We start from the raw sequence: 25,384 nt of genomic DNA, 5'->3' as shown, positions 1-25,384 counted from the left end.
TTATCTATCAAACACTGTAAATGGATCATTTCCCTTTGGCTATTACTATGTCATCTCCTTACCAAAAATAAAATAAATACAAAGAAAAATGATAGGTAAAGAAAAAAATCTTCACTAAAAATGATTTACACATTTATTCCCAATGTGAAAAGCTTAAGAACGTTTTTAATGCATGTTCAGATTGAAACCCGCTGCAAATGTCTTACAACATTTTGTAACAGGCTTTTCCCATCTGTGCTGAAAACAGCTGATGATTTAATGCAAATTGTTATTGTTTCACAATCTCCAAGCGATCTTTTCTATTTTGTATTAGCATTTGGGGTCTCTTTTGCATCTGCTTCAGAAATTCAACTGCTGGGATTGGCTTTTTGTTGTGGTTACTCTGCCTCTACTATACCTTACTTTCCTCATGTTCCAAGATCTTACTTATTTTACATATTTTTAAAAATTGTCACTATCTTCAATCTCATATGACTCTTTTCTCAACTTGAAAACCTGGCTAAGAAATGAATACCTTCTGGCCTAAGAGGTTTAAATAGTGAAGCAAAGGATTTAGAGTGTGGAACAGTGGTTACCCATGAAGGATCAAGTGGGTCTGCAGATCAACGTGGAAGCTTGCATTGTCTAATCCAATAGGCATTTAAAATTTACAGCTCATTGAGCCTAAAGTGGGAATAAACCATTAAATTTATATTATATAGTGTATATGATACATATATTACATAATATATAAATATGTAATGTTCTAGTGTATGTAAATAGTACTGTGCTTAATAAAATAAAATTTATTTTCAAGGTCTTACAAATTTCATAACTCTTTATACATGATATTGTATTTACTTTACCAACCAATAAATTACCATCGAGTATAGAATTTTAAATTGTTTTATAACAAAACTTTTCTTTTGGTAAAATCTTTACACCACAGAGGCAGGCTGCACTCAGGACAATGGGTTTTGTGTTCTGATTGAGCTGTTCACCAATTGGCAAGTCACAAACTCCGGGAGTCTGTTTCCTCACATGTGAAATTGAACTATCATTTCTCTAACCTGTTTCACAGGGGTTAGAGGTTCAAAAAGAAAAGATGGGAATGTCATACAAATCGTAACGTGCTCCATGAATAAATCAGCCAGGGGCAGCTTGTGCACTCTGAATGCAGGTTTTGTGGAAAAGCTTTGGTCACTTGGACCAGAGGAAGATGGGAGGCGAGCCAAGCAGATAAAATTAAGGAAAGTTTGGAAATGGAGTTGCAAATCAGGACATGTGCAGGGCACATTCCCTTTGAGGCTTCACAAGACAAGTTCAAAGGTTTGCATTATTCCAAAATACCCCACATTCATTGGCAAGCCCTAATCTGACAGGTCTCTGGGTTGTGGGCTTGATGTTTTCACCCATTCCATCCCAACATAAACAGCTGCGATAAGTATGTTGCTGCTGGCAACCAGAGCTGAATAAAAGCAAGTCAGATATGAATTGAACCCTGAAACCAGATCATTAGTCAAGGTCACAACTGGCTTAGAAATTTGCGTTCCTTTCCTTCCTGTCACTTGCCAGCAATATATGGCACTCTTCCCCCTTGTAGTTTGCAGTTGGCTGGGCCCTGAGCCATGTGAGACTGTTTTTAATGGCAGAATCTTCAAAGTTGTACTTAAAATATTTGCATCATAAAACCCCTCATGGAAGCCAAACTGCAGTTTCAGGAGGAGCCTCCTCGCCAGCAGCAAACTTGCCTCAGCTACAGAGGGCTCCTACCACTAGTGTCCCCTTCCAGCAGTTGGTCGTCTGAGGCTGGGGACAACCCCGGAGAGTCAGGTCACCATGAGACATCCACAGAGTCTGAGAACAAACTCCAAATGGTTTCTGTGAGCCAGCAACAGTGTGAGGTGTCTCAGCAGTTAGTTGAGCAATTCAGAAAAGCGTGTTTTTCACACATTTAATTGATCCTGTGAGCAAATAAGTGCTAAGGATGAAAGATGAATAACTGTTCAACTGCACAGCAGGAGGGCTTCCTTTTTGTTTCCTGCACTTGTCTCCTGTGTCCAGTATGGAACAGACCCATCTGAGGAGGGACAGGCTAATGTGCATATAACTTGTTTTAGAAATGAGGAAAAAGTCATCATTTAAATCTGAACTAAGAAGGGGAGGGGGGAGGAAACTTGTAAGGAAAGGCAATTTTCTCCTTAGCAAACGATGGAATCCTTTAAACATGAAACTCTCCACTATAGGGTTTAAACAAAAGAAACTAAATTTATGGATAAAGGACACCTATAGGTTTTTACTTTGCTGAAAGGGATATGAAAGCTGAGGGAAAAGGAAGAGCAGGGGAGATGAACTCTAGCTAGAAGATGATGCATTTTGGAGGGAAGATCCATCTAACAGAAAATAAGTTCCTTCTATGTGGAGTACAATGACGATCTCCCACTTTTTCCATGAAAGCTAAAGTAAAATATCAGTTTCTTGTTAAAAAAAAAAAAAAAAGCTTATGCTGAAAATTATAACTCCTATTCTCCATACATTAAAAAAAAAAGTCAATTTAATTCAGCCAGCTTTGTGATCTAATCATTACTCAGAGCTGAAGGTAGTTTTCCATTAACGCGTCTCCATCACTCTCACTTTCTGACCTGTGAACGTTCTTATTAGCTGCCTTATTAAGATGATATCCTGTCTCTGAAGTAAGAAGATTATCTCCCTACCTGACATGTCATCATAAGAGTAATCTTTGTGGGGGGGGGGGAGAGAAAGAAAAAAAAAGCACTGACTGTTAAACAGTCATCTGAATTCATGGCACACCATGCTAGACATCCATAGTGGACCATATACTTAGCGGAGTTGAACCTGTGACTTACTCTTCCAGAAACTAAGTACTATCTGTTTCATCTTAGGCTGGTTCCGATTGCTGACAAGACCTGGGCTTTAAGAACTCATAGGGTGAAATGAGGAACATATTAAAAACCAGAGATATAGACATGTATAGAATTATAGAAATATGCTACATCTGCCTGTCACACACACACACACACACACACACACACACACTCACTCACTCACTCACTCACACACGTACTCTAATAAAAACCACTGAAGGAAGGGGAACAGTCCAGAAGATAGCCATCGTATCTAGGTAAATCACAAGCAATGACATGGACTGAGAAGCCTCAGCGACCCCTCGTCTCTTTCCTTGGCTTCGTTTTCAGACTCATGGTGGTAGACAATCATCAAGCACATGGTCGACAAAGTGGTCAGCTCAATTTGCCTATTTTCTGCTCCTTTTCATAAAGAGTTTCTAATAAAATAAATTTCTCCCCCTCAAAGAAGCAGAAGATTCATCGTTTTACTGTCTCTGATGTGATGTAGTTGACTTCCTTGGCAGAAACACTGAGCAGCCCAGGTCCCAAGCTCCTGCCTGTTCGTGGGACAGCCGGGACAGTCACCGGTGCTTTGGCCTCTCAGCGGTCTGTGGTCTAGGGAAGGGGGTGGACAGCGGTGCTGAAATCGCATATAATATGGATTCATTATACATTATTTCACAATTTATACTTACATGAAAACCTTTATAAGATTGCATGTAGTCTTAATGGATTGAGTGGTGATAACATATTGGTGGGACCATTTTTTCTGAGGGACAGCTGAGTTACTCCACTTCCATCCCCTTTTGTGATGTGGTGCGTCTCCCTGCTGCTCAGGGCAGAGCACAGTGGATGTGCAGACCATGCCCGGCCTGGCTCCTCCTGAAGATCCCTCTTTCAGGGACCCATGTGAGGCCTTGTGACATGTTCTGGGGCCAGAGGCCAGTTCATGTAGCTGAGAGTGCTTTATGGAGTGCATTCACACTTCCACGCTGACTCAATCTATCTGTTCCTACTTCTCAGTGTGGCTCAGAACGTCAATTTTAATCTATAAATCCCTTTGTGATTTGGGTCCCCACAATATTCAATATTCCCTCTCCTGCTCTACTTCTGTCAGTTGAGATTAACAACCTTTGAATTTTGGCACTTGCAAAGGGCCTCCTGGTCAGTGAGAAAATTAACAAATCTGTCCATCTTCCTTTCTACTTTCCCACACCTTGCATGTATCCAAGAACTAAAGACGTGTATTTCCTTGGCATGCTATACACCTCTCCTTAGGAATCTCGAGGTGACAGAATTTGGACTCAGCAACAGGATGAAGGCTGCAAGGATAACCCACTGATGCCGGGCATTCCTTGGGGAGGGTACTTTCGACAGGACTTTGCAAAGCTTGCCCTTTGGGCAGGGACCACATCTACACTCGTGCACAAGACATACTTAGGACGCACTGCCCTTCACGCCACCCAAGCACTGTCTAGATACTGATGAATGTCCATCTGAATTAGCGAAGCCTTATTTCACGATTTGGGAAATGAGAACGAGGTTAGTATTGGAAGTGGATTGGATTTGGACATTTTTCTGGGCTCGCTGTATGCAAGGCTAGGACTTAATCAAAACATTTGGCTTGTCAAAATGATCCAAAGGGATCAAAGGGAAATAATAGAAATATTTACGTGGTTTTCTATCTAATTTTTCTTTTGTTCAGTTCTAGCTATTGGCGTCTTCAATTCAGCATCCCCCAGGCTTCTTTCAGCTGCCTGGGCTTTCCAGTGAACTCATTAAGAAGGTCCTTCTCTCCTTCCCAAACCCTCTCTCCTCAGGTGTTCAAATAAGCAATCAATCACCCACTTCCGTGCTTGCACACAAACAGATATGAGGAAACTTTCAATTTTTGCTAAATATGAATAAAAAAATCCACAACTGCTAACACATTAAAAAAATAATAATAAAAAGCAAAGAGAGTTTCCACAGGAATACTACAGATACCACAAACAACAGGAAGAAATATGCCTTTTATTAGAAGTCTCATATGTACAGAGAAAGCTGTTTCCCACAGCTCAGGGAAGGCTGTGAGAAAGAGCTGCTGTCATTCAAGGTCACCACGTTTACATTGGTTAATACCATTGAAACGTCGCCTCACATTATGAACAAATAGAACCATTAAACAGAAATGCAAAAGAGACATAGGTATGTGTATGGACACTTCACATATTTTCTAAAAACAAGTGGACACAAAAATACAATGTGTCAGTAAAAAAAAAAATAGGCATATCAGTACATGACTTTTTTTTTTCCTTTTCTTTTTTGTTAATACATGGTATGCTGAGCTTTCATCTGAAGCTTTTTTCACATTGAGATTCACAGGCACTTTAGCAACCCAGCCATGGTTTACAATACGTGATGTTGAGACCAACAGATGGAAATACGGGGGCAACCGAGGGCCTCGTGACTCACACACACGTTAAAATATTGGGAGAACGATCCTTTGTTACCATTGTTTGGGGACACCAGAATGTTCTGCAATGTGTAACAGTTTTTCTCTTATTTGTCTTTCCTGTTCCATGGCAGAATTCTTTAGTAGCATGAATGGCATCACCAGGCAGAGACACAGCATGTGGTTGCACTAGACGCACGTCAATCCAATGGATTTAAAAAAACTGTAGAAAGCAGGTGAGTTTTTAGAATCTCTGAATGACTGTCCGACTTATCTTTGTCGCACTCTATGTCCTTCTTGCCAATCGTCAATCAAAAACTAATTAAAATAATTATTGGGATGTAATGGACTACAAGCTCATCCTGGGGGAATTCTTAGCACCACCTCTGACACCGTGACACACACAGGTCTGATGGGCAGGCCCAGTCCTTCCCTACCAGGGGTCCCTCCTGTCGCCCACACTCCCTACACAGAGCTGTGGTGACTCAACACATGTGTTAGAAACATGATTAAACAAGTGTATTTATAAACTCAGACCAGAACGATCACTTTATTGGTAATGGTGAGTCATAAGGCAGTTACAAAAGGACCCCGACGATGACCAGACAGTATTGGAATATGGCTTAGCTTAAGAGCATGAAGGAACTTTCCTGTTACAAGCTGCTTAGAAAGAAAAGAGAAAACCATACCGATTATAAAGTAACCATAAACAACTGTGCTGTGAAGTACCGGAAAACCCCAATTTCTGGTGTATGTCACCCACTTCCATCCACCAGAGACTGAGATGTCACCTCACATCTCACAAAACTTAAAGGGGAAAAAAAAAGGGATCAACATTACCTTAGCGTCAAGGTAATTTCTCACAACGAGTTGTATGGGGCTGTAACACAAAGCCACGAACATCTCATGAGTTGGGCCAAGAATTCCTGGTCCTCCAGAGAGATGCAGAGCATATGAATGCTTCGAGCAGATGATTGTCAGATGGTGGGAAATCCTTCCAGGAAATACACTTGAGTTATACTGGCAAAGACATTAAGGCCTTCCGTTTCTTTGCCCATACTGCTTAAAGGCACTGATACCAACAACAGAAATATTCCACAGTACCCTCAACGTTTTCAAAAAACTCCCCAAATACAAGTCTTCTTAGGAAGATGTCCTTTATTGCATGATATGAAGCATCCACTCTTCTGCTCAGGAATAGAAGGGCCTCCCTTTCTCAGGAGTCTGCAGTCTGTTCAGCCTAGCGACCTGAGAAGGGGACGGGGGCACGTCTTGCCGGAAGGGCCCCTTGGGAGCACTGTAAGTGGGGTCCTGCACTTTCTTATATGAGTCATAGTTGTTGAGCCCCTCGGGAGGAGGAGGGGGCTGCTTCTTCATCTGTTGCTCTTTTCGCCTCTGCTCTTGGCGAAGGAGCTCCTGAGTCTCTAGCATCACCCTGGCATTGAAGCCGTGCCCACCCAGGTAGCCGTTTCTGGAGCCCTGGTAGCTGGAGTACCTGGGGTTCTCCTTGGCACTCTGGAAGCCTTCCCCCGGGGCGTAGTTCTGCTCCCAAGTATCCTGGGAGACAGAGCTGGCATTTTTCCTGCTTTGCCTGGAAAGCAAAACCCAAAGGTCAGTGTGAGGGTTGGGAGAAGGGGAGAGGGAAAAAGAGAAAGGACGAGGTGAGGGGGGAAGGGGTGAGAAGAAAATGACTTCACTATTTCAACAAATATTATTGTGTTCTACTCTTGTGCCAGACCCTGTCATGGAGGCCGGGGGATGAAAACAGGACTGCCCGCAGCAAGCTCATGTCTTAGACAAGGGAACAGAAAAGGGCTAAACAGGAGAGTGAACCAACGGATCTGGCTCTTGAGGAGGAGGGTCCTTCTGCATCTGGGTAGGTCCTGTCCGTTCTGCTCAGGGTAACATCTATCTCCTGTAATTTAGACACATTGGCGAGATGCCGTATTGGAAGATTAGAGATTTGGCAGCTCCTGTCCCAGCAGTAACTGCTCGCTTTAGAACATTATGATTCAATTCTAAACGAATAAAACAAATACCTTACACAGCTGCCACCCATAATGCCAGAGATGCTAGCTAATAGGAAGTACATGCAATGGATTACAATATGAGTTTAGTCATGAAAGATTTAGGTCTAGACTGCTTTATGATTAAAAATGCAACAAGCAGTCCCTTAAAGCCCCAGTTTTTGAGCTGTATATGTCAGCAACTGTCACTCATCAGAATACACACTCATCAAGATTTTAGCACCTGGAAGTTTGTAGAGTAAGCACTCTTTTTCTGTGTACTGTACCCTCACCAAAGACCCGGATAACCCACTAAACTCCTTTTGGTAACCACAGGATAGAGGAATATATCAGAGTCATATAGAAATTTCAAATTCTTATCACTTGTGTAATAAAGTTGCGCATCATTTTCAGGAAACATTATTGTTTTGAAATGTCTTTAATTTACTATCGAGTCTCTAGATGCTTTTATGAATTTACAATAAGATTGGCTATGATAAAGTAAAACAATTTTGTGCCAGACAGGAAGACATGCCCTAATTTTTAGCCTTGAAAATGGAAGAGAGGGAGAAAGAATTGAGTCATAAAACAAAATATATTGCTCCATTTATCAATAAGAAAATCATTTGGCGACAGTGTGTATTGCTCAGCCTTTCGCATCAACACACACATGACAGAATGTTCGAAAGGACTCCTGCAGAGGAAAACAGGGGCTGTGTAGTCACTGGGTCTCCCCTGGGAATGAAGCAATTTTCATTTTCGAATATTTGCAAGTTCCATCAATATGGTTTGGGATGAAATCTGCCCATTTTCCTTATGGCCTAAAATGTAGTAGGGGATATTTTCATTAAGAAAAAGAAACGAATGCTCACGCCATCTCTGGCTGTGACTGTGATTAATCGAGTGGCCTGCAGTATCTCTATCTGGTTCTCTTTTAATGGGAGGCAGACAATTTCTACATCAGCCCAGGCAAGAAAACTTACATTGGATGAAATAGTTTATTTGTCTAAAGCACTGATTATCTTCACTTAAAAAGTCATAAATTAATCTGCTCAGAGACAGAAATGATGGAAAGTGCCAGCATGAAACCAGGGATTTGACATTAATCATGAAACTTTAATTAAAACAACGAACTTGTTGCGGATGTTACAGCAACAAAAGTGGGATTCCTTCATGAGCTGGTTATCAATTTAAAGATAAGCAGAAATGGGCTGTAGACATTTCACCTCTTTTTCATCCTGGGGCTACTGAGGTCCACTAACCCTCTCCATCCCCCACTCCCAACTCTGTAACGCCTGAGGATTCACTCTATGGAAGTGAGGCACTCTAAGTTGCATTTTGAATCATTCCAGGAAGAAAGAGTCCTTCTAAATTTAAACACATTGAGAACTCACTAAAGGTTCGTTAGGATGGAAATTATGACATGGGAGAAAGAATTTCTTGTAGATAAAATTTTCTTCAAATTAATCAGTATAGAGAGAAGGAAGCAGACCTGTCTGAGGTTTGAAGTAAGATATGTGCGGAAAGTACACACACAAGTGTACACACACACGCGCGCGTGTGCGCGCGTGCTTTCTTGGTAAGGAAGCTAGTGGTGTCAATAGCTCTTGATTAAGAGACAAGAAATGAGTAGATCACAAAGAAACACACACACAAAGCAGCTAAAAATAAGTTTTCTACACTAGAAAAGTTGTCACCAAGGCATAGTGGAAGAGTGGCTTAGCATCAAATAGACATAGATTGAAATCTTGAGTCTGCCATTTGCTGGCTATGTGATAATCTCTAGGCCCAACTTGCCTTATCTGTGAAACAGGCCATACTGTCTAGCTTCATGAGGGTATGGGGAAGAAATCAATGAAATAACATGTAAAATGCTTAGGCGTGGCATAGAATTAAGAGCCGAATATTGGGTGGTGGAGGAGTGGTCTGAATGCAGCGTCACTCTGCCTTCAAAGCGTAGGCTCTGGGTTTTGGGGGGCATCTTTCTGATCAAAGAAGTAAAATAAACAATAACATTTGCTCCCTCTTCCTTTGTCAGAGGGGTCAGGTAGAGACAAGGGGAGAGAAAGGCACTACGGATTAACTGAAGAACCCTCATTAAAAAGTGAGGGAAAGTCTACAAACAGTTCCACAGAGATGACAAGCAAACCTTGACTGCTCAACAGCCACAATAACAACACCAGCAAGAAGACATCAGTCTCTTTCCACTGAATTTCTTGGTAACCAACACACGGGTTTGTTTGGTCTTGGAATGAGCCCACAAGAGATTTCTGAATCCACTAAAGGCACAATACCCTGGTTTGGCAATAATAATCTCTCAATGATCTCAACCATTGGTGGTCTGAAGACCATCACCATGTAGGGGACTTTCACCAAAGACCCAGGGCCCCAGGAAAGCCAGTTATCCACCGAGAGGAGGGGCGGAGCACAGAAGGATGAAGAAAGATGTGAAGACCAAGGCTGCCAAGTTGACAAGCAGCTCAGAGATATAAAAATGGGCGTGGCAGGGAGACCAGATTAGGGTGTGAAGACACAGCTGGGGAGTGAGACGTATAAAGCAAAGAAATGAGACACCAGTGGATATGAAACCAAGGGTGCAAAGAGGAAGGAGAGATAGCAGGAAAAGAAAATAAAGAAAAATATTCAATAAAGCACCTTAAATACGTCTATCAGTGACTAAGGCTGAACATACTTCTACTTGGTTTAAGAGTTGTCTTTTTGGATACTAAATAAAATAACTAATTTAGGAATTAAAAAAAATAAAAGTCAAAATCCTGGTCTGATTGAGAATTGAGTATGAGGCCACTCAAGGCCCCTTTCCTTTGGAACTAGTGTTACCACCTGGCTAATGTTTCTTATTGACATTTCAAAATGAAACTTGAATTCTGCCTATAGGTCTCCTTAATTACAGTTAGAATTTACAAACCACACTGGCTCACATACATCCCTCTAATTCAAACCACCTTAAGTAGTGTGACTGATACAAAGTCCTGACCATTTGTTTTATTTTATGCTCCACTTGGCAATTGAACTATTTTTGTGTATGAAATCTTTTTCGGTATCAAATGCCATACCAACTTGTTTAGACAAAACTCCGCTAATTGTCAACATCCGAAAAGCAGAGGTCAGGTGTCTCTGAAGAAAATCACATGTCAGAAACTTGGATCGGACCCGAGCTCACACAGGCTGCTGCAGCCCTGACTTCCTGTTTGATTTCTTGACCTTCCTTCAGGTTTCTGCCCAGACCTGCTGCTGAGAGGTGCCACTCTGCTGAGCTGGGCGCAAGGCTCACATCCCTGATTTTCCTCCCACATATAAAGTTCACATCGAGAAATTATCCTCTAAAAGGAGAGAACACAGTGTAGAGGCCTACCAGCCCCGCTTGCCTAAACTTACAAAATTCTTTCCTTTTGAGTTTTCTGTTTTTCTCATACCTACACAGAATAAAATGGTTAATAATAAGGGAGTCACAATTACCCAGAGGGAAAGTTTTAGTTATTTAGGGAAACACTAAATGACAGCAGTGGTACCAATGGCAGCAATCCTCCATGGGACGCAGATACTTCTATCGGGAGCAAAAGAAGGAGAGGGAGACAGAGGGAGGACAGTGGGGAGGAGGTATTGGAAAGGGGGGTGAAGAGTGAGGAAGGGGGGAGGATAAGAGGAGCCACTGCGATATCGGGCTACGAGGGACCGTGACCAGTAGAAATTCAGTGGAAGAGCCACGTTGATCTCTGTCCTCTTCCTGAGTACTGGAAGCCCTCAGTCTCTCCCGCCAGGCCGTCTACCCATCCCAGCCCTCCTGCCACCATCTCTACCACTTCCCTTCCCTAGTCCTGTGCATTTTCCAACTCCATCTTCTTCTTAATACACTTTGTGATATTTCTCCTCCATATCTTTTAAATACTCTCAAATATGACTAGGACACATGAAGCCAAACAATTTGCAAACAGAATAAGATCCCAGTCTCTCCATGGACAAGATATTCTTACAGCACATCACAGCCATTCAATAGGCTACGAGCTACCAGCGTGGCTATGGCGTAGGGCCACACCCAGAGTGTCAATTCACCCACATTATCATGCTCATCTTTCTGAAAGGATGTAAGCCGATAGTGTGGGAGAAGGGACTTCACACAGAGAACCTTTGTGTATAATCCTTGAAGTGCTCAGCAGTTGCTGCATCGGGTTGGTTCACACGGTGGCCCTTTCCAAACACTAATGTGTAAGGGAACCTCACATCTACACCTGCCGATATTCCCAACTTGGAAACCAAAGCTCTTGGTAGCAATGAGCCATATAAAACAATGGTTATAAAGGGCAAGAGCAGGTTTGGGTTTGAATTCTGTCAGAATTATGTACTAGCTCTGTGACCTCAGGAAAAGTTGTTTAACCTTTCTGAGCTGTTTCCTTATAGGACAAGATGATCCAAGGCTCGTCTAGACCTAAACTCCAATGACGCTACCAAGAGTGGGCTAAATAACTCTTGGTTATCCTCATATTTAAAAGAAAAAAATATAAATCATTTATCTCTCAAAGGAAATATAACTTTCTGAGCTGAAAAATAACGGAATGAATACGTTACTATGATAATGGTGCTCGTCCTGGTACATATTTTCATTCACATCCACATTCCCTTGGTGACCTGTGTCAATGGGGTCAAGTCTCCCATGGTTATCACGGTGATTATTTAGCATTTATAGGGACTCAAGTTTATTAGAAACTGAATCAATATAAAATCACTTTTATATTGGTCAGTTAAGGTGACATAGATAAGCATTTCGCCACTCTGCCCCAAAGTTGTTCTGCTCAAATTCAAAACAGTTGATTAGAACATAGTAAGTGAATTTTTTTTCTACCCAAAATGTTCCTGTCACCTGGTTTTGGACTAGAACAAATGCCTGTAAGAATTGTGATTACAAGAGTGACTCATTTTGGGAAGTGTGGAAAGCTCAATGTGTTTAAACACTTTTTTCTTCACTATGTATGGAGGAAATACTTGGATGGAAACGCGGCTGTCATTTCCATATATTAGGGCTCCGTCACACAGTGCTTTCTGACCTTTTGCAGAGAACCCCCACATAGGAGGTGCCACAACACGGGGAGCGGAACAGACAAACCCTTTGGCTTGGCTGTCAGCTAACAAGGTGGGCACACTGGGATTCTCCAAGAATCGACACAGAGCAACAGCCGAGCAGGCAGGACAGCGAGAAAACAAAGTTTGGGACCACAGAGCCCACCTAAGCACAGAGCATGGAGCATCCAGCCCTGTCCTTCAACAGAGTGCTACGTGCACAAAGTATCGATTATTCTCATTACCCTATGAGCTAAGCAAAATAAGACTTATCTCTCATGGCCTTGTCCATGGCCCTACGGGAGGCGGCGCACCCCATACTATAATCCGGGTCCAATCCCTAAGCCCCAGTAATCATAGGATGGGTCACTTTGCTTTTGGTCAGGGAGCTGCTGGGTGAAAATGCTGGCATCCCCTGAAACACCTTTCTTTCCAGTCCAGTAAGATGGCCTCTAAGTTAGGCAACCACCCCACCATCCACTTGAGGCTCCTCTGACTACCATGTGGGAGGCGGAGAAGCCAGTGCAATTCTGGAAGGAAGCAGGCATCTCCTGAGGACTGGAAGGCGGGGCGGGGTGGGGCGCGGGGTGGGGGACTGGGGGTGTGCATGCTCGTACCTGGGCAGAGAGCTGTACTGGCGCTGGGCCTGCGGGAAGCTCTCGCGCTCCTCCTGCCGCTGGCGCTGCATCTGCACCTCCACGGACACCGAGTGTCTGCCGCTCTGCGCCGCCGGCCTGGAGTTAGGCTGCAGGAGAATGTGCAAAATAATTAATGAGAAAGGAATTATGGAGATTCTCACAGATCGACTTAGAAGCACTTTGTAAATTCTGTGAAAAATTTAAAAATGCAAGCACAATTTTCTCAAGTGTGAAAAAAAGGGACACCTAATTGTTTTTACGAACTCCAAACACTCAATCATCTTAAATTTTGATTATGAATTTAGAATGGCTTAAACTACTAATGAGTTTAAGCCATTCTAAATGAGTTTAAATACTGACATTAGATTCCAGTTTACAGCACTGTACATACAGCAAATAGGGGAGTAGGACTGCTCAGAAAAACAGAAGTCAATGTCAAACAAAAAAACAAATATGTAAATAAATTGCTACAATAATTCATAAAAGTGGGAAAGTTCACGGATGCACACCTGAAAGTTAGCCATCCTAGTGAATGTTTTTGGAATTATTTATTTTAATCTGGCAGTAGGATACAGTATAAGCTGGTTCCCCTTTTCCTAAAGGACGACAGTTAAATTATGAACCACGATTAGTTGAAAGTAGGCACTGTTAGCCATGTACAGGTCTCCTCCAGTCCACAGATGGTAGCCAAATGGGGAACAGAAATGCTTATCAAAAGAATAAACCTGAAAGCTAATAGCTACTTGAATTGGTTATGAGATAAAATGTTTTGCCTCAGTGAATAGGAAATGGCATTTTTACTTAGGTTAATTATATCCTATAGAGAAATGTTCAATCCCTCTGGCTAAACACTTTGGTCAGGAGGTCATCTGCTAGTTGCTGCCTCTTGCCCAAACCAGGTATTGAATGCGTACGCTGTGCTGCGTAGATCAAGCCTCTGTGGATACTCCGGCTTCTCACTGACAAGCTTTAGCTCACCTTCTACATCTGGCCCTTTGAAATAAAAGTAGCTCTGGTCAAAATAGACAACAATGCCTCTTACTTCATCCACATCCAACAACAGTTTATCATAGCATCAGTGGCATACAGTCTTAAGTAACTTTTTTGGTGCATGCTAACCTCTGTTCCTCTTGGTGTTATGCAACATTGTGCAACAGGTGAATTCTGAATCAAGAATGTCTGTTAAAAAGAAGTTACCGATCTTCTTTTAGAGTTGAAAGCCAATGGCAGACTTTGACTCAATAATAATTCACTAAAATAATAGTCTTAACATTCATTTGGAGAGCTGCAAGATAACATGTGGGCTTGTTACTTAAAGCAATGGCTCCTGTGGTTGGCTTTTGTGTGAACAGAAAAAAAGCATCTTCTATTGTTCTCCTTCTGCCTGGGCAGCATTATCTTATTTGTAGGTAAGCAACAAATAATATGGCAGTATACAGGACAAAAATTTCAAAGCCTATGGGCACAGTCAGTGAACATATTAAAAATATCCCGATACAAAAATAACATGGGAAGAGATTAGGCTTTACAATACCCCAGTCTCTACTAGTGGATGTTTATAACCACACGCATTGGAACAAATGTATGTTCAGAGACCCACTCCACGACACCGGTAAAATAACATCAGTGGTGCCTTCAGCAAGGAAAACACGTCTCTGGGTGAGACCTGCTTATGCAAACAAAGCATCAACCAAGTGTTCATCAACTACATTAAAGAAGACATTTTCTTCATTACACTTGCCGAGGTTGGCCAAACAGAAAACTGAGCCGTTCTCATGTTATGGTGAGCTGTGGGCAGCCTGAGAGAAGCCACTGGAGAGAGGGAAGGCTAAGCAAGAAAATACTACACAATTTCCTTTACGCCCTCAAAAATAATCGCTTTTTCCTTTCCTTTTCACTCAGAATAAGCTATATACATGTGTCAAGCAGTCTTGAAAGATCTGGCATTCTGCAGCAAGATTTAGTAACTGGCTTTGTTAGCTCATGCTGTTCTGTGACACACCGCTTGTGGAGATATGAAAAGAAAATGCAAGGTCTTGTAGAAATTTCAGGTGTATTTTTAAGATGTTTTCCCCAGAATTTGATTCTGACAGGGAAAAAATGTTGAAGGGCTTTTGTTTCCTCAACTGTGTATTTTCTGACACTCTTCACCTCCGGCTTCATCGGCAGTAAGATCTAGTTGGATCTTGATGAACTCCAACAATGAAATTATCATCAGATGGGATCTGAAAACTTAAAATGAGTGAATGAGCTTGGTATTAGCAAACTGACATATTTCATACTACCATGCTCACTATGATGAAATATGAACCTCAGGCTTACATTAATATTTCACTCCATTTCTCTTTTCAGAGCATACAAAAGGGTAGGTTATTAAAAAGAATCACTCTTATCTTTAAGATGAAACTTTATTGGGCCACAGATTTCAAGAAAGATTGTATACACATGACTAGCTTAAACCAACACATAAATAAGTTCATCTGGAAAGTTTTATACTTGGCCAGAATCAAAAATAACCTGATTCATGATTTCAGTGAAGACCTCATAAAAATGTAAATTGTGGGAACAGAACTACAAGCGATAATCCCGACTTTTAAATTCTGTGGCTTTCCATCCCTACATGGCAGAAACAGAATAATGTACTGCGTCCAAAATCACAAAAACATTGACAGAAATGAAAAAAGAGATAATTTGTATCCACAGAGAGAAATGTACAGTTTTCTAAGAAAAAGCATCAACAACTACAACAGCAAAGTAACATTTATATAGGGAAACACCTGGGTAAAGGATAATTGGAATACTCCTGGAGATTCAACATATAACAGGACAATAGTTCTGTTTTAAGGGTGCAAATTACAAATAACCCTGGCTTTGTTCGTGATGAAACTGGTGACAAGCAATGACCTTTCAAGTATATATATCACCCAGGTTGCCAAGGCCATAATGACAGCAGTTGAAGATGAAACAATACATAATTAATTATCCATCACACAGTACACTGGAGGACCATGATCTGTGAATTTCTTCATGGCTGATGTTTAAAGCCCAGGTAAAAACTATGCATGTTGCTTTTGTAAATGAGCTCCAAATTACTGGTCTTTATCATGATTATAAAGAGATACTATTTATACTATATAAAAAATCGTACAAAGCTCGGGAAAGCTACACAGTCTTGGTATCACTTATTAGTGTAAAACAAAATATAAAAAAAAATCTTCCATACTGTGTTTCACTAAGTTATGTTATAAATTAAGCACTTCCCTCAATTAAATAAAATCATTCTTATTTTTCCAATATTGAAGTAGATAATTCAAAAAAATTAAAGTATAAAACCAAAACCATTAATAGCTAATAGACTAAAGAAAGAACAAAAATAAATATACAGAATACAAAGTTTCAGTACTAATGAGAACTAGGTGGTATAAAACTTTGAGTTTAATATAAAAGTGTATGTGCCACTTATGAAATGAAATTCATTACTTTTTTATCAACATTTACACAAAATATTTGATAATTTTTAAATACTCTGGTTTTTCTTCATGCAGATAATAGCAGGTAAGCACATGTGTGTACTTGTATATATTCATAAATATACAACATGTAATATCCTTACAAATGATAATTTCAAGTGGATTTTCTACTTATATTTTGAATAATAAAGATTTTTCCAAATTTTCACAGATGTCCAAGGGCATATATAAGAAGTAAAAAAGTGCGTGCTTTGGATGAAAACCTATGATGAAGATAATGAGAATGATGAGAAAATAAAAAGAATACTTCTATCCCTTTGAGATTTAGAATCCTTATTTTAGCAATTCCAATGTGCTGTAATGCTAATATAAATTCTATATTCTAATATAAAAATGGTAATTTAAAGATCTGATAGAGGGTAAAAATAATTTTTATGGCACTGAATCACATAAAGAGTATACATTGCTTACTCTGTTTAAAAGTGGCCATTGCTAACACTGGCAAGTATTTTCTATAGTAGGGTTATTAATAATTTTTAGTGAAAACAAAGTTAACTTTTGTTTATCGGGCCCACCCTCCCAGCCCTTTACCTCTACCCCATCATACGCTATACTTAGTTATTGATTGAACTCTTGTGGGTGCTGAATGTTGAAAAGCTTAATTGCTACTAATGACATGATTAATGGTTGAAAAATCTGCAGAGCATACCAATTTCCCTCATAAAGTTTTTATAAATACACGTTTTGGTTCTAACATATTATCGGCCTTCATCTCATCTTCCCCAACCAGTGTTTGGCTCTATTTCTGAACCCCATCACAAGCAGCAGCTGCACTGAAAACAAAGGGGCAGCTCTATAAACAAGCCGCCCCCCCCCCCCATGCTGCAGGCTAATGGCAGCCAGAGGCAGCCTTATGGATCTCCACCACCCAAGGCCTCTGTGGGGAAAACGGCCAGGGGCCACAAAGGCTTTGACCTGGAGGATGGGTCCCAGGGCTTCAAGAAAGGAGCCTACTTTGTGGCAACACAGGCTTTTACCATCAGTAAATGGTACCACTTTTCTGCAAGAAACGCTTTTTCCAGGTCGATTTCCAAGGATGATGACTTCCGCCCAATTTGAACTAGAGGAATAATACTGCAAGGGTTGACACCTAAGAAGGTGTTTTTTGAATGAAAACATGGACACTCACCATGAGGAAATGACAACAGATACCTCTTAAGTCTTAAAAAAAGATGAAAAAAAAAATAAAACCCATCATTTTCTCAAATTCCCCAGGTACAAAGAAGGCAATCTAGGGGTACAGGATGACTGTGTACTGTTGACTGGTTTTCTAATTAAAGCAAGCAAAACCCTAAAACGGTAAGAGGAACCATTAAAAGTTCAAGACAGGAAAATAGAGAAAAGGACAGATTTTGTTTGTTTGTTTATTTAAAGACTGACAGCTAGAAAGAAAGCTTGGGGGAGAAGAGGATATTCACATCACAGAGGATCAATTTTCTATCTGAAGGTCTAAACTACTTTCAGTCACTACAAACCGGGGATGGGAAGGATTTAGCAATAGAGCTATTAAAGGCTCCATTATCCCATCTATCAGTCGTCTCAGCCAGCAAGTCTCCTTATGGGCAACACTCAGGTATCTGCAAAGTTTTAACAGCATACTGTACTTATGTCTGCAGCCTGCAATTTAATTCTTCTAAAAGCAACATTAAGTCCTGTCCATATCTGAGCTCTGTGATAATAACCCTAACCTCAACTATTGTTCCATTATCTTAAGAAAGATTTAAAGAAACTTGCTGTTTTATTTATAACGCACCTGGCACTACGTGGGGAAGAAGTCGCTTTTTCTGCTTCTTCTCTTACTCAACTTGGGAGAGAATTCAGTTCAATTATGGAGCTAAGGAAATTTTCTGGGCCTCTGCTCATCTAAAGACCTTTTGTGCCACAAATCAGCTCCCTCAGGCCCAAACATTATTTTGAACAAAAGCCCAGGAACAGGTGCATTTGGTATTGCTAGAGTTTAGAGAGAACATTTTGAAAATGGATGAATTGAAAAGGGCTACTCGGATGAATTTTCTGCAGCATTTCTCTCTATGTAAAATAATTGGCTTGGATATTTTTCTATACGATACATCTGGTTGCACTTTGTGTGTGGGCATTTCTAACAAGCATGATAATTTCAACTAATATGGTCTAAGCTGTATACACAGCCTGAAGATGAGCTTGTGGTTCCTTAAAGCTAAAATGATTACAGACCATTCCAGTGGGTGAGATCATGGTCTCATCCTTTCCAAACACAGTGACCTTTGAAGGTCAGAATACATATGGGAAAAGAAAAAAGACTCCAAGAGACTCAAAGCTCATTTTGTAAAACACATAATAAAAACCATAGACCAAGCTGCATTTTGAATAACTGAGCAGCTCTTATTATGGTAACGATGAGAAGTGGTATGAAAAGTAATACACTAAGTAGAAATATAGTCACTTTAAGCTCATTTTTTACATGATCGGTAAAAAGGAGAGGATACAGCAAGATCCCACTTGTTTGAAAATAAAATAAATAAATAAATAAAAAGAAAGGTCAGCTCCTGACCCACAATTTAGGAAATTATTCCATTCCTAAGGTAATCAGCCTGTCATCCAAATAGTTCCCTGCTCACTCATTACAGGAAATGACAATACAAGTCAAGTTGTCTGTCTAAAGCTGCTATGGCATTTTACTATACTATAATTTGACCTATGACCTTCAGTAGTTGAGTTTCTGAAGGTACAAGATTTTCTCAAACATTTTTTCTAACATGACTGTCCATGTTAGGAAAGTAACATAGAAACATATGCCAACATATTCACAGGCCCCACTAAAAAAGAAACAATAAAACCAAAATGTGTTTCTAATCATTTCATATTTCAATAAAAAACATCTAGAACTAAGAAATAGGAAATGCTCATTTAGTCTGAAACAAACTTGGAGATGCAGTGTCACCAACCAGAAATAAATCCAATCGATCCTGATTCACAAAGATATGTTTCACTGTTTCTCAAAGTTATATATTTAAAATATATTGCAATTTCAAAGAGGTGTTCTTCAAGCCTTTCCTAACCACCCACAGCTGATTTGGGCATGGTCGCTATGCTGGGTGGTCCACGCATACCCTATTATAACCTAACCAAGATTCCTTTCTTTTGAACCAGCTTGACTATAGAGTTCTTTTTTTCTCATCTTTCCTTTCCAGCACCAAACCTGATGACTAGACCATAATAAGCACTCAAGAAAGATTATAAATTAAATAATTAAAGAGTAAAAGGTCTGAATATGCTGCTTTGAAATCCACATTCCCAGGTAAAGGCGAATGGTGCGGCACTCCCCTCATGGTGCAGGATGGGTAATGAGAAATCCAGGAGGTCGGAACAGCATGTGTGAGAGAGCCATTGCTGCGTGGAGTTGCTGTTTTCTCCTTCAGGTTGCCACTGTGCCCATTACTCTTTTCAATGTACACAGTTAAGGATGTTTTCCACATATCACAAAAGAATCCTGCTTTAAGAAACCTAGTAGGAATCAATTGAGTCAATTATGTCAAACGACGTAAGTAGATTAGTATAATTATTATGTTGTTACATGGAAATGACTCAATTTACTTGATCATCTAGAAAAATAAACTACATATTTTATTAAAAATACCATTAATAGTAATCCTGTTGCAGAGGGCAGTTAGAGATTTTTCTAGAGATTTAATCTGCTGAACTTGTTTTGCAACATCCCAGAGTCAGGTTAGGACTGATTTCAGGAGGAGTTTTTATTTCTGGATGCTGGCCTCATATTGCCAATTGCCTGTTCTGATGCCCCGTCTTCCTCACCTGAACTAAGGTGAAGTCCTTCAAACTAGTACTGCTTCTCCCATTGTTCCATTTCTCCTTTCATTCACAAAATTCACCTTCCACAAACACCAATTTGATCACTGCATGTCATGATCAAAAACCTTTATAGCTTTCTGGCTTTGCATAAAGTATATTGAAGGTGTTGGATTTTAGGACCAAAAAGGATCTCAGAGATGATATAAACTCTGTAGCTGTGCTTCTTAAAGTTGAACATGTTTCAGAAGGACTCAAAGGGCTTGTTAAAATAGTTTCCTGGGCCCCACCCACAGAGGTTCAGATTGAGTGAGTCTGAGGCAGGACCCAAGAAAGTGTATTTTTAACAAGCTCCTAGGTGATGCTGAGGGTACTTGTCTATGGACCACACTTGGAGAAGCTCTACTTGCATCTGCTTTACCTGATAACACTCAGGTTCCTCTCAAAATTTCATTTTGACAAAGGGTTTAACAATGGACACTCAATCAGCTACTTTGACCCTTGTGGTTTGCAAATAAGAAAACTGAGGCCTGCGGAGCCATGTCCTTAGGTAGTGGTGTTCTGTCCTGATTCTATCCTTCTTCAAACCTTCAGTCCAGCATTAAAGCCTCCTAGTGCAGTCATACTTTTCTCCTTTCTTCCTTACGAAACAATCAACCTCTAAGTTCTGTGTTAGCTGGGTCATTTAACCTTCCCTAAATAAAACAGGGTTATTTTTTTACTTCAAGTCTTTCTTAATGTCATTCTTCCTTCTACCCCTACTCTCCCAAATATCTATTGTAATTATATCTCCAATGTTTTGAACTGAACTCATTAACTTTTCAGACTGTAGTAACTCCTCTACTTCTGGGACTCACATGCGTGTATGGTACACTTTAATCCTTGACATCAACCAGAACTGGGATGCCTCCAAGAGTCTGGACTCCAAAGAATACATTGTTTTGACCACAGCTTCCTAAGCTTTATAACCTGAGACTACTTACCCTTCTTATGCCCTCCTAGGAAATCAGAATATCACAGAATTAATTTTAAAAATTGTTTATTCTATTCCCAATCCTCTGAGCATTGTTGGCCATGGTCACATTATCGTGTTGACTGGCCTTTACTGAAAGCTTTGGCTAGATTTTCCAGCCTCAGGCAGCCTATTTATTCATTCCTAATTGACTCTCTCAAGTTTCAAAGATATTCTTCAAAATTCCCATCATCTTGGAACTCCCAAGTCTGCTCCCATGCATCCCTTTCCCAGAAGCGCCATCTCTGATGTAAAACACAAGGTTGGAGCACATCCTGGGGCTGGACTGAGGAGAACTAACATGCTACACTGTGGGGTTCACACTGTACCTTGTGGAGATTGAAAGGCCATTTAAAGTTTTGCTTTAGGAAGATCACTCTGGAGGCTGTGTGGAGGGTGAACTAGAATAGAGATATAGGCAGATAAACGAGAGGGATTCAGCAAATACACAAAGGAGCTGAGGGAGAATAAAGGAATAAGAATTACTAAATACTGTACTTTGTGTATAGTAGGTACAAGATAGACATGTGTTAAGCTAATTTATTCTGGCTCTGATTCTGCAAAAAATATATATAGAAAAATATTTACTGAATTTAAAAAATGCATAATTGAGAGCAAAAATTCTTTTGCTATTTCTTGTCATAATGCAAATGAAATCTATTGTGCAATGGACAGATGGTGCAACAAGATATAAAATTAAATTTGCAATGATGAAACCCAGATGGAAATAAGGGAAAGGTCAATATGTTAAAGGTCAAAAGAATTTGGCTCCACCTCGTCTCCTTTCATAAAGAAGTGAGGTCATAGCTTAGTGCCTTCTACTACAGGAAGCTGCAGGATTATCCATTGTGCCAAAGAACCAAATACTCACCCACGGTTGTTCAAAGCTGTAGGTACGTCTCCGATCTTCTACATCTTCATCCTGCTTTGCTTGCTGGAATTCTTGCCGTAGACGCTGTATCCGATCATGGTTGCTAGGAGTTGATCTGTTGCTAAAAGGAGACGGGACAACAATGAACACCCTTCAGAAATACAATCTGTGACTTGCAGTTGCTAGGAAAAAAATGACATCTTGCTGTGAAATGACGCTATTTAAGAGGAAGTGAGTTTTTAAAACAATATCTGGGCATTTAAAATATGTTTTTATTTTGTTCTTATGATTAAAATTTATTGATGTTATTTCAGACAGATATTCATGAGGGTGAGCGGTATTTGTAGACATTTCTTTTTTATGTAGTTCTTTAAAAAGCCTCATTTCCTTTCTATAATCTGGCAAGGTGCTGGCAGCAAAAGTTTTTTGGAAAGGACACTGCATTAAAAGTCAGAAATACCAGGGTCTAGTTCTAGCTCCTCCACCTTCTTAGACTAAGGCTTAACACTGCTGAGCTACAGTTCCTTTATATATATATATATATATATATATATATATGAAGGGATGTAAGAATGACTTTTGCTCTAAATATCATACTTGTAACAATCAAGTGAGATAATACCATACAATACAGCCTCACAAATGCACAGTATTATTTTCATAATGCCATGAGATGAAATTCCTATTTATGAGTTATCAGAGGTCTAAACACAAAATGCAACTCACAGCATAAATGAAAAGCATTTTAAAAATAACTTCAGGTGGTAGTTTGATGTAACCATTTAGTTAATAATGTTGCCTTTTTTTAGAGCATCGAATTTTGCTTTATTCTCACAAAAAGCTTATACGATAGGTGCAGAAGGCAGTAATCTCTCTCTCTGACACAGACACACACACCACACACACCACACACACACATACGTTTAAAAATGTAGAAACTGACATTAAAGAAGATAAGTGACTTTTTTGAAGCTCCCCAGCTGCCCAGTTATGGAAAGTGAGACAAGAATCCAGATTTTTCTGGCTTTTAGTCCAGCCCTCATTCCACTATGCCATGTTGTTATCACTTAGTAAAGCACATATCGGACTCCAAAGCCCCTCTATTATAAAATCGTACAAAATTTTTAAAAAGTATTTTGTAAAAGCATTTTGTAATAGAGATGACCAAAATTAAATTTACCTTAAATCTCGGGCCATTTTTGGTCTTTTCCATCCCCTGAGCACTAAGTTGCATCCTATCAGGAAAGCTATTCAATATTAGGCATACACTGACTCCCCAACACAACTTCAGACTTCTTGAGGACAAGGACCAAATCTTATATTTGTCAAATTTACCCTCTAAGCTGCTAGCAGAATAAGAAACTGGAAGATATAAGGAAGGTTAGGTTTCTTCATTAAAAACACACTGCCCTGGCTACTTAGTGGGTATCTAAATTCTTTTGGCTGCATAGACTCCTGGGTAATGTAATTTATGAGAGGTAGCTTAGAAAGAGAAAGTCTGTCATGTGGAGTACATAAAATGTTCAAGCTAATGTATGTCTTTGTATAATTCTGAATATTTTGAACAATTCCAAAGGCTTAAAAATGTGAAACTGAAAATGGTCACATATAGGACCACAATATTAACATCTTCCATGAACATAGGATAGCATTTCACCATTTAATCTACTGAGTGGGCCCCTATCACCTTTATGTTTCTATCAATTTCATTAGAGCTTCTGGAATATCTTGTCGGTGCACTCAATTTGATTATTTTCCCAGTCAATAAAAGCTTGTCTTCCCTGTGTTCTTCTTCTGACAAATCTTTTGAACTAATTAGTCTGAGAACATTAAAGGTCAATGGGTCTGTAAAATGTGTGACCTGACGACGTGAGGCTTCGGCCAACATTTGGGCGCAGTTTTAAAACTTGCCCTCTACACTTCTGAGCCAGGCGGGTTACTATTCTTACCAGCTTTCAAAACATATTTTTTCAAACAGATAAATTTTCAGTACTGGCTTCTTAATGTAACACCCAATCTATAGAACTCCTTACTTGCTACGTGAAACTGTGATGGTGTAGGCACCAGGATTGTTACGGTCATAAGACAAAGACATAGGAAAGTGAATATTCATTAATCTCATTGCCATCTTTCCAGCTGTGCTTTCTTTTTTTTTTTTTTCCTTTGCTTCTGGCATACTTTATAGCTTTTAATAGGAGGATTGTAGGAGGCTTGATTGGCAACGTATTTTAAAAGTCTAACTAGAGATATTTCTCTATTACTTTTATGAAGCCCAGACAGTTTTAATTCCGAAATTATTTGGTTCATGAAGTCCAAAGTGTTGATGAAAACTGACTTCCTATGATTTGTGATTAATTAGAAAGAAGTAAGTCTCCCAACAAAGGAAGCTGACACAGCATTTTTAATTTTAAATTTTGGTGATTTCCACATTTTTCATGGTATAAGATGAGTTCAGGAAGTCACTTCTCTCCTTATTTCCAAATTTGAGCAGTTGGCGAGACCACCATTCCACTTTCTTTTCCTTGCTTCTTTTCTTCCTATGTTCTAGAGAACACCAATCAACTTGCCCAAGACTAAGAAAGCCACTCTAAGGGCTGAAATTGGAAAGCAGGCTGCAATGATTTTCATGATTGATGGTGACTCGCAAAGACTGGAAGACCTTGGGGAACAACAGTTGGCAGTGTGAAGGTGAAATCCTGCCTTCAAGAGATGAAATCATTGCAGCTGCTCAGTACTGCTTCTCAGGCCAGTCTGTAGTAGGCCAATAATTCACATTTAGACTTCTCAAAGTTCTTGGTTAGGTCTTCTGCCAAGAAAGCCAAAGGAAATTTTAAATATTCATTAGCACTGGTGGCTGCACACCGCAATCCACTTATATTTAGGTTCACTGTCAACATAAAGTCACTCATTATTTTTTTGTGAGGATTATAATAAATATACTACCTAAGTCAATCAGATGAATGAGTGAGACAATAAAACTCTTAATGAGGAGTCAGTAAATCATAATTTAACAATAGTCAACAGAAAGGAGGCATAGGTGAGGAGGGGAATTATAGAGATGCCTTTTGTATAAAAAAGTCCAACATTAACACTTAGCCTCCCTTAAAATTGGTATTTGTAGCCCAACTAGAACTTTTCTTAATACACACACCCGTGTGTGTGTGTGTGTGTGTGTGTGTGTGTGTGTA

At 39.9% G+C, this 25,384-nt stretch overlaps 1 protein-coding gene across 13 annotated transcripts in view; it reads right to left on the bottom strand.

Annotated features, from left to right (window-relative positions):
• Nucleotides 1–4,839: 4,839 nt before the first annotated feature.
• PARD3 (par-3 family cell polarity regulator) overlaps nt 4,840–25,384 on the bottom strand; it is a 592,207-nt gene continuing 571,662 nt past the window's right edge. For 5 of the 13 annotated variants that reach the window (XM_036226846.1, XM_036226867.1, XM_036226851.1 and 2 more), the window contains 3 exons: nt 22,197–22,317; nt 12,977–13,104; nt 5,812–6,871 (listed from right to left, as the gene is read on the bottom strand). In XM_036226846.1, coding sequence (XP_036082739.1) covers nt 6,472–6,871; nt 12,977–13,104; nt 22,197–22,317 — 649 coding nt within the window. In that variant the 3' untranslated portion in view covers nt 5,812–6,471. Of the gene's footprint in view, nt 6,872–12,976; nt 13,105–22,196; nt 22,318–25,384 lie in introns of all 13 variants that reach the window. The other 8 variants (XM_036226854.1, XM_036226864.1, XM_036226848.1 and 5 more) reach the window with 4 other exon arrangements.

This window comes from Rousettus aegyptiacus, unplaced genomic scaffold (genome assembly GCF_014176215.1).
Source record: "Rousettus aegyptiacus isolate mRouAeg1 unplaced genomic scaffold, mRouAeg1.p scaffold_m13_p_10, whole genome shotgun sequence".
Classification (NCBI taxonomy): Eukaryota; Metazoa; Chordata; class Mammalia; order Chiroptera; family Pteropodidae; genus Rousettus; species Rousettus aegyptiacus.
Note: the sequence above shows the minus strand (reverse complement) of the source record. Positions and strands in the feature narration are given on the sequence as shown.